Raw genomic sequence first — 10765 nt, forward strand, 5'->3', positions numbered from 1 at the left:
GCTGTACTACAAAAACACACACACGCACACGATCACGCACGCACACGATCACACACACACACACACACACACACACACACACACACACACACACACACACACACACACACCTACAGGATGACTGATTTGCTCACAGGTGTTATCCATCTAAAATGTAGATGGTTATTATGTTATGGATTTAGATTCTAAATCCCATAACATAATAACATCATAATTAACACTATTCCAAGGTTAACCAAGTGTTGACTCCCTCCCTTGCCCTGTGTGTGTGTGTGTGTGTGTGTGCATGCATGTGCGTGTGTGTGTGTGTGTGTGTGTGTGTGTGTGTGTGTGTGTGTGTGTGTGTGCGTGTTGCTCCAGAGTAACACTGTGCTGCACCTGGACCTGGGCAGCGGGGCGGTGCGCAGGCTGGTTCTGTCTCCGGACGCGGAGCCGCCCGTCACCAAGGCCTCCAACTGGTGGAGCAGCAGCAGCAAGGAGCAGCAGGTCAGAGGATGAATAAGAATTAATAAGAATTGATTGAATTTATATAGCAGGTTTTTTTTTTTTCTGGAAACTCAAAGCGCTTATAGTGACAAGGGGACCTCTTTAACCACCACCAATGTGTAGCACCCACTTGGGTGATGCACGGCAGCCAATCGGTGCCGGGACGCTCACCACACACCAGCTTGAGGTGGAGAGTGAGGGAATCAATGAATTAGCCAATTATATGATTATGGATGATTAGGGGGCCAGATTAGGATAGCTAGATGTATACTTTATTGATCCCCAGGGGAAATTCAAAGTCACAGTAGCTTGAACACGTCACACACAGCATACACACATACAACATAAACAAGATGATCAAATAAAATATAATAATATGGATAATATGGACGATAAAAGATATGCTAAAGTGCTCTTGGAGAATGTGTGTCATGATGGTTGTGCAAATAAGTACGTACTGCAGTGCAGGGATAAAACCTACAAGCCAGCATTAAATATGAACAATAAAAAGGATATAATAACATATAAATCATTTAAAAAGTATAGCAGTGCCAGGATAAAGTCTAAAGAAAACCGGTATTAGATGTGTAAACAGTAGGAGGTCACACACACACACTATGATGTCCCCTGTCCACACCTTGTCAACATTATTCACAGACAAGTTATTTTTACCTCCCTTTGCCGGTTCCATTTCCATCTCCATGTGAAGTTATCTGTGTTTGTGTGAAAGACAAAATCTGCCTTGTGTTTTTTGGTGTTTAATTTAGTTTTATGTGTCTGTCGTTTTCAGGCCAGCTATAAGATGTGCCGTGAGTTTGCTCACAAAAACTGGCTCCTCTTCTTCAAGGAGGATGGGTAAGTAAACATATATAGTGTACTATTTTGTATTATAGTAGTATACGTAGTCTATGTTTTTATATTGTTATATATTGTTTAATATAATATATTGTCATTGTCTTACCTTCTGCGCGTGTGTGTGTATTTTTGTGGGATTGCATGTTTTTTTGTGTGTGTGTGCGCGTATGTGTGTGTGTGCATGTGTGCATGCGCGTGTGTGTGTGTGTGCATGTGCGTGTATGTGTGTGTGTGTGTGTGTGTGTGACCATAGCAACCAGCTGGAGGTGCTGGACGTCCTGGAGGGCCAGGTGCACTCCATCTCCCTGCCCATTAACCTGAAGGACGTGTACCTGGTGGCAGAGGACCGCTGGCTGCTGACAGAAAGTAACAGCAACAAGTAAGAACATGTTGCCCGCATGACTCTCTGAATATCCTTCTATCTATCTGTCTGTATATCCCTCTATCTATCTTTTGATATGACGTTCTATCTATTGTTCTATCTATCTGTCACTCACTGTCACTGAGTTATGATTGTATCTTACTGCCTATCTATCAATCTTTCTATTTATATTTCTTTCTATCTATCTATCTATCTTGTAAATACTGTATCTCCTGAAAACTTTTTTCTAGACTTTTGATTGCTACTGCCCCTTCTTCTCTTTTAAATGGTGTGTTAGATTTAATATTTTTGTTTATATTTGTGTATTTTTCTTCAGTATTTTGTTCTTTCTGTTTTTGCTCCTTGCATTTGCATTTTTATGATTATATGAGTTTATGATTACCTGTCTGTCTTTATGCAGGTGTGTGTGTGTGTGTGTGTGTGTGTGTGTGTATTTGTATGTGCCTAGTTAAATGTATAAGCGCAGTTGTTTGCTAGCATTGTGGTTGTGGTTTGACAGGAAGTTCCTCCTGACCAAGCCCATGCACATGGGAGCGGAGGACTCTGGCGTGTGTCAGCTCCACGCCATCAGCGAGGACGCCGTCAGCGCCGGGCACGGAGCCACCTCCGGTACGCCTCGCCCGCCCGCCGTGCACCCAGTCGTTCTTTGGTTTTCATTTGGCTATAACAGAACAAACCTATTAATCAGTGCGGTATACGATATTATGTGCAACATATTCCTTATACCGTTTTTTTTTTCTTCTGTAGTTTAATAATTATTGTAGTTAATTGTATTCATGAAGCACTTTTCATTTAAGATATCTCAAAGTGCTGTAGACTTGAGCTTGAACTATAAAACGCTAACTTAAATGAACTGAATGTCTTCCGATACAAGAGGAACTTTAGGCCCCGTATTGAGTCCAGGGACTGTAGTGCCCTCCTATGGGCAGGGAGGGCCTTCCAAAGACTGGGGGTAGCAGAGCAAAACGCCCGGCCCCTTGTAAAGCTGAGCTTAGCCTGAATACTGATGACAGCAGTACAGTGAAAAGAGTATGATGTGTTATTGTTATTGAGGTACCTTCTGCGATCCTTTGATTCCACTGCCATGAATTCATACCATATGGTTTTAATGGCATTTTGAACAGCGGTAGGAGGGACTTTCAGTCAAAATGTGAGATTTTTTTTTTTAAGGTTGCTCATTCCCAGACATACAATTTCACAGCTTTACATAGAGACAAAAAAAGTTATGTTCAACAACAGCTGTTGTTGAACATAGCTGATTTTCTTCAACAATTCCCGCTGTGCGACACGAATTCCGAGTATCCATGAATGAATGATTTGATTTTCCCAAGCAAGGGCAGCTGGGTTCTAGGTTTCACAACTGTAGTTTGAGAGGGAATTCATTAAAAATAGTTAGCCGGAAGGTTCTGTTGGGCTTCAGCGCGGGGAGGAAACGTGTTCCGGCTGATAAACATCAAGTGTACGAGTCACGCACGGGACCGTTGAGCAACGGATACTAAAAAGGGAAATCTAAAAGCAACGCTAGCACAGGAACCGCCCGATTCAGAGGCCTCAGAGACGTCAACATTGTCGCCAGGACACAAAGAGACATGCAGACAGAAAGATGACTGACCCCACCCTGGCCCCAAAAGTATAGAACCACCAAGTCAACCAAGATCTATTATGAAGTCAATATTAACCTCACACACCAGTCTGTTCCACCACAGGGCCAGGCTGCATAAGAGTCTGGTACATGGGGTGGCGGCTTGACTAAATAAGAATGATTGTTTAGTGTGTTCCTGTTGAGACAGGCCAGCCAGCTGGTGATCCCTCTATAGTATCAACCCTATACCCACACCAGTACATACAAAACAAACACACACAATAACACTGGTTGGAATACCGCTGGGACACTGCTTGCGGAATGCAGGTGTGTGTGTGCGTGCGTGCGTGCGTGCTTGTGCATGTGCATACGTTTGTCTGTGTGTGTTTGTGGGGGGGTGTGTGTGAGTGAGTGTGTGTGTGTGTGTGTGTGTGTGCACGTCTATGTGCGTTTCTCAAGGTGATGCTTTAACTCTGTGTTCCGGCCTCCTCCACCTGTGTACTCCCACCCTCTCTCTCCCCTCTCTCTCCCCCCACACCCGTCCCCCCACCCCAGGCGAGGCGTGCGTGCCCGACATGGTGTCGTCCGACCAGCTCCCCAACGAGAACCTGAGCGCGGCGCTGGGCCAGAGGATCGTCTCCCCCAACCGGCTGGTGGCTGACGGGGGGGCCTACGCCCAGCTGGTGGTGGGCTTCCCTGACCTGATGGTGAGCACCGGGGGGGGGGCGCTGACGACAGTGTCTGTGTCATCGTCTCACTTTCTTATCATGGTTCTTAGGACTTAGGCTTTTGATTACTGTTTTTTTTAATATATATATATAATTATATGTAATAGAATCACCATATACTCCTTTACGCCTGATGACAATGATTACTATGGTGGGCCTAAAAATCTGGATATGTAGCACGACGGAGGCGCAAACGAATAATCGGGCCATAATGCATGGTTCTTCAGCGTCAGAGTAGATGCCTGCACTGGGACTTTTTGTCATCTTTCGTGTACAATTTCCTTATGACTCTCTCGCTCTCTCTCGCTCTATCTCGCTCTCTCTCACTCTCTCTCTTTCTCTCTCTCTCTCCTCATCCCTCTCTCTCTCACCCCCCCACCCTTCTCTCTCTCCATCTCTGTCTCTGTCTCTGTCTCTCTCTCTCTCTCTCTCTCTCTCTCTCTCTCCCCATCTCTCTCTCTCCCTCCCCCCATCTCTCTCTATCTATTTTAATTGTTCTCTCTCTCTTTCTCTCTCTCTCTCTCTCTCTCTCTCTCTCTCCCTCCCCCCATCACTCTCTCTCCCTCCCCCCATCTCTCTCTATCTCTCTTTTCATTGTTCTCTCTCTCTTTCTCTCTCTCTCTCTCTCTTTCTCTCTCTCTCCCCCATCTCTCTCTCCCTCCCCCCATCTCTCTCTATCTCTCTCTTTTCATTGTTCTCTCTCTCTCTCTCTCTCTCTCTCTCTCTTTCTCTCCCTCTCCCCATCGCTCTCTCTCCCTCCCCCCATCTCTCTCTATCTCTCTCTTTTCATTGTTCTCTCTCTCTCTCTCCCATCTCTCTCTCCCTCCCCCCCCCCCCCCCCCCTCCCTCCCAGTCTCCTAACGAGGTGTACAGCTTCAAGAGGCCCGTGAACCTGTCGGACGTGAAGAGTGGCGAGGGCGCCGGGAGCCTCTTCCTCCGGGGAGGAGGAGGAGGAGGCGGCGGCCCTCGCGCCGGCCCGGCCAAACGCAGCAACTGCGTCGGCCTGCTCTCAGCCAATCAGGTGGTCCGAGCCCTCCCGCCCACCAGGGTGCCCCTGAAGGAGATCTTTCCCAAAGGTCAGAGGTTCGAGTCCCTCGGATGAGACCTGCGTGCTGCAGATTCTTGTTGAGCAATAACACTCCAATTACTTAACACTTAAACGTAACACTTAAAAACATCATAAATCTGTTGATGTCCATTATGGTGATAAACCACAAAGGACACATGTCATTGTCAAAGATCATGAACTCATTCCCAGGCCCGAAAACCAACAGCATGTACACATGTACACATTGTTGTTCTCAGTAGCAACACACACCACAGTGAATGTTTTCTTATCTGGAAATTAGCCTTTCTCTTGGTTCATGCAACCATTCACTTGGATCTTCCTTCACCAACCGCAGGTGCTTCCCTTTTTAACTCCCTTATTTCTATTTTGCCCCTCAGACGTCACCCCTCCCATGACAGCAGCCTACCTGGAGGTGACAGACCTGAACTCGAAGAAGCTCAAATATGTTCCGGTCCCAAGGTGAGCCCTCCGCTTCCGTGAGCACATAATGTTATGCAGTCTGTGGGCGACACATCACGTTTCAGTGGACGTTAGCACCACCGAGTGGCCAAAGCCGTTACTACATGCTCATGTTCACGTTCATTAAAGCTGTAACAGAGTTGTGGCCACCATATTACTTTATTGCGATTGAAGGCTAATATTAGTTAAGAAATTAGATGTTTGAATATCACATTTAGGCAAAAAATATAGTGCATGGCTTCAAAGTTGCATGTGAAGGTTGTGGTCAGATGGCTAACTAGATGGCAACTAACAGTTCTAAGAGATATGACAAATGGTTTCAGACTTTCATTGTCGGTACACTTATGCATATTTAAGGTCATTTGGTGTTGTTTTAATTGTATTAGGTAACAATTGTATCAAATGGAAGTGTAACGTATTACGCTGTTCAAGAGATCATTCTTATTAATGTCTTGTAGGTAGGCCTGCCTATTGACTGCTGTTGTGCTTCGCAGGTCAACGTCTGCGTCGCCCTACACAAATTGGTTGTCCAAGGTGTCAGACAGTGACGTTGTATTGGCCGCCCTGGGCTCTGGCAACGTGGTCACCGTTGATATGGGCGGGTGTGTCCGTCTGTGGGAGACGGGATTGGACAACCTGCAGAGGTCTCTGTTGGAGTGGAGGAATATGATTGGCTCAGAGGACGGCAGACCAATACAGGTAGTTTAACCTGATGTCCATGATGAAAAATGTGTTTCATTTAAAAGCGCCTGCAGTTCTACTTCAGACCACAGGGTGGCAGTATTGGGTCACAAATGGCTCCACACACGCAGTACCTAAAGGAGACTGGATGTTTTTCCCCGCTGTGGTCAGACACAAGCTACCCAAAACATTCCACATTTCATTCAAATAGGAATGTGTTCTTTCCCCCCCACTGTGCCATGTCTAGTGTGGGTGTCTCTGAATGAGGGTCCATTGTGCTGGTGAGGTCATAGGTTCGACCCTGGTCAGGGGTCAGAATATTCAGACCAGACCAGTGTCCTGGACCCTGGGTTCAGGGTGATGGAAATAGCGCCCACACACACACACACACACACACACAGAGACACACACACACACACACACTAACACACACACACACACACACGCACACACACACACACACACACACATGCACACACAGAGACAGGGTCTCTTGGAGCCATGTGGGCGCTGTCCAGATAGAGAAACCATTGTGCAATTTGGACGAGAAGCCCAGGCACAGAACTGGACCTAGAGAGGTCCAAAATCGGTGGGAAATTCTTAGAAATGGGCCTGCAAGGGAAAGACTACTCCATGATCTGCTGAAATCCTCTAGTACCTAGCACCTAGCCTAGCCTGTGGTGCCAACAAGCTGACCTCAACGCCTTGACCTTGGCTTGTGTTTGTCCAACACAAACACACACACACACACACACACGCGTCCACTTATACATACACACACACGCCTATACTGCAAACTCCAGGCCACGCCCACCCGGCTGAACACCCTCATTGGTCAGCGGGCCTCCGACGAGGGCGCCTTGAACTCGCGCTATAGGTCGGGCCGGAGACAGACCGGGCCCTGTGTGCTTCTCGTTAGCCCCCTGCGCAAACAGCAGCACCTCTCCTACACCATGGCCTTCACCTTGGCCAGTGCGAGACCCCCCCCCCCCCCCCCTCTCTGCAGCCCCTACAAGTGAGCCATCGCTCGTCCACACAACGGGCCACTGTGAGAGAGGGTGCAACCTGTGCACACACGCTACAATACTCTGCCACTTGCCAAATACCTCACTTTTTCCCCCTGACTTTGGTTTAATACGAGAGCGGAGGCGGTGGCAGGGCAACGTGGAACGGTTCCGTCGTAGCGGCCTTTCGGTTAAAGATTTACACCGGCAGCGGGCGTCTCACGGCGCAAAGTGTTCAGACTGCAGACTTTTATCGCCGCGTCTGGTAGATTGGTGAGTTGGACAAGGACAAAGGATCACATTCCACAGCTCTGGTGCGGGCACATTAGTATAGTACGTGCGTGCACGTCCCAAGTATGCGCGCGCACTTACGCACGCTCACACACACACACCATCACACACACACACACACACACACACACACACACACACACACACACACACACACACACACGCACACTGAGACCCCTTGGTATACACACATACGCATGCTTGGAGCACACATGCACTGACACGTGGACACTGTCGTATACACGCATACACAAACAGTAGATACACCATAATCAACAACACACACAGACACCTTGTACACACACACAAACACACTATTCACACACACACACTGTTGTATACACACATACACATACATACACCATAATCAACAACACACACAGACACCTTGTACACACACACACACATACACACACAGCACAGACACCTTGAACGCGTTGGCTCGAATTTGCCCACGAGACACACACTGTATGTGATAATAAGAGGTGATGAAAAGTAATTAAGGCGCACACAGCTCCTGATTTCCCATGACCCAGGATGTGATAGATGACTCACCGGATGACCCCTCGGTGGCCTTATTCCTGTATTTAGTTCAGAACATCCACACAATGGACGTTTTGTACTCGCCTGCATGCGTGTACGGGGGGGGGGGAGGATGTGCGTGTATACATGTGCATGTCTGTGTGTTTGTGGGTGGGTGTGTGTGTGTGTGTATGTTTGTTTGTGTGGGCTTTGGTACAATGATTCATTGAAACTTTGTTTGGATGAAAAATCAACACCTATTAATACAGACGTCCCTGCTGCCTGTTTGGATTTTTTGCTCACACACACTTACGGTAGTGTGTGTTCCTTTATGATTGTGTGTGCGTGTGTGTGCGTGTGTGTGTTCATATTTGTGTGTGTGCTTGTGTGTGACTTGAGTTGAAAACAATGAGCTCACTTAATCTTGAGTTTGAGGCACTCGATGGAGGCTTCTCATCTATGCCGGTCCCCTGCTGCTGCTCCATTACAACACCGACGACATCACCTATCAACACATGTAAACGCACACACAAACTAACACACAAACACAAATCGCCCGCACATATATTGACACACACACACACACACACACACACACACACATGCACACACACTCTCTCTCTCTCCCTCTCTCTCTCTCTCACTTACTCATTCACTCACTCACTCTCTCTCTCAGTCACACACACACACACACTTAGAGTGTCCATCAGTCAGCTCCTTGGTAAAGCAGGCTGTCAAGGTGGGGTGGGAGGAGGCATGTACAGGTTGCCGGTCGGTACAGGCGCTGTCCTGTCAACTCCTCGTCACGCAGCTCTGTACATACAATGAGTGGGTTTGTTATGTTATGTTTTGTTATGTTTTCAATAGTGCTGTTCCAAGCCCTGTCCCTTGTCTACCCATTGTCTACCCATGCCCATGTCTACTGGAGCAACAAAATCAGTGCAGAGGCTACAACAACAAAAGCACACACACAGACACACACACACACACACACACACATGGAGCCAGGGACGCAAATAAGCAAATATCCATTGATCCACACACACACACACACACACACACACACACACACACACACACACACACACACACACACACAGACACACACAGACACATATTAAATTATTCTCATGCTCAGACAAAGATCCCGGGCCGTAAATCTTGGTTCTGTCTCGAGGCGCCTAAGTGAAGAATCAGAGCGTTTAATGAGCCTATTACTCCGTCATGCCAACCATAGACCATGCAATAGCAGGACAGCTGTGTGTGTGTATGTGTGGGCGGGTGTGTGGGCGTGACGGATGCACAGATTTCCACAGAACATAACGTCGAAAAACACTCCTTTCTCTTCATTACGCTCTTTCCTCATCTCTCCCTCCCTTTCTTTCTTTCTTTCTTTCTTTCTTTCCTTCTTTCTCTCTCTCTCTTGTAATCTATGTGTATCTCCAGTAGATCTACAGGGCTCCCTGATGTAGTCAGGTCTCGCTGATGTGGTCAGGCCTAACTGTGTGGCAGCGTATTCCGCTGTGTTTGTGTGGGAAAGAGAGAGAAACTGAGAATTAAAGGTGCTGTAGGTAAGATTCTAGAGAGTTGTAACGAGAGAAAAGAGCATGATGCAGAAAATAAACAACCTCAAAAAAATGTCCACTCCTCCTCTGCGCCCTCCTCTGCTTCCTTCATTTCTCCACTATTGAGAACGGTGGAATTCAGGCACCAGTGATTGACAGGTGAGGTGGATAGCCCGGGCCAATCAGGGGGCGGTCTAAAATCGAAATTGTCCCATACGGAGGCAGGTGTGCACTCAACCAGAACAGAAATTCTCGCAGAGCATTTCACACACTTAATATCTTACCGGTGGCTTTGGCTATTACACTAAAATGGATCCTACATCATTCACTCACAGCACCTTTAAGCGAGTGCATATGCCAGCAATAGACGGTCTGTTGTTGGTCATCCAACAAGCGACGATGAGTATAGCTGTCTGGGAAGCGGCAGCACCCCGTTACTGGGTCACTGTGACAGTCGGAGGCGAGTCGGTCAACAACCGTCACCGCTCTACTCAACTTACCCGACCGCACATGGAAGGACTCGGACCCATCAACAACAGTCATTCAGTGACTCACTGTGATTCCCACCCCTGTGACAACCCCTAACACGGGAACACTGTTAATACTGTGTGGGTGACCATGGTAACATGAGAAGACACACACACACACACACACACACACACACACACACACACACACACACACACACACACACGCGGGCCGGTCCAGCTTGTCTCACGCTTTTTCCCGGATCACGCGGCTACCGATCAGACACCTGAGCCCGGCCCGGCCACCGGGTCTGGGAACGCTAAACCGGACCCCTCACACACTCACCATTATGTAACGCATCCCCAAATACTGTGTCGCTCAGGCCCCCCTGCGCGGGGCCCCTGGTATGCCTCTGTCCAACCAGGATGCCCCGACCCCAGAATAGAACCCTTCCCATTCAACGTCTGGTGATGACGTGCGTGCGTGCGTGCGTGCGTGCGGCCGTCAGCGAGCTATGTCTAGCCCCGCTTGTAAGCCTTTGAAGACCCCCCCCCCCGTCCGTGCGTTTACATCCATCCACCCGGGCACACCTTTCCTTACATGGCGCAGGTATGTGTGCGAGGTGAGCTCCGCGGTTATTTCCTTCCCCCCGTGGGATGCGTCACGCAGGTAT

At 48.1% G+C, this 10765-nt stretch overlaps 1 protein-coding gene across 1 annotated transcript; it reads left to right on the top strand.

Annotated features, from left to right (window-relative positions):
• Nucleotides 1–360: 360 nt before the first annotated feature.
• Nucleotides 361–6260, top strand: LOC311373255 (von Willebrand factor A domain-containing protein 8-like; the record flags this gene model as incomplete). Its single annotated transcript, XM_084490055.1, has 8 exons — nucleotides 361–486; nucleotides 1277–1341; nucleotides 1595–1720; nucleotides 2223–2332; nucleotides 3861–4012; nucleotides 4887–5109; nucleotides 5480–5561; nucleotides 6056–6260. Coding segments are annotated over 8 exons (1089 nt in total), but the record flags the coding sequence as incomplete, so codon positions are not given.
• Between the last annotated feature and the right edge of the window lie 4505 nt (nucleotides 6261–10765).

Source organism: Micromesistius poutassou (genome assembly GCF_964030765.1).
Source record: "Micromesistius poutassou genome assembly, contig: SCAFFOLD_6068, whole genome shotgun sequence".
In the NCBI taxonomy this organism is placed as follows: domain Eukaryota; kingdom Metazoa; phylum Chordata; class Actinopteri; order Gadiformes; family Gadidae; genus Micromesistius; species Micromesistius poutassou.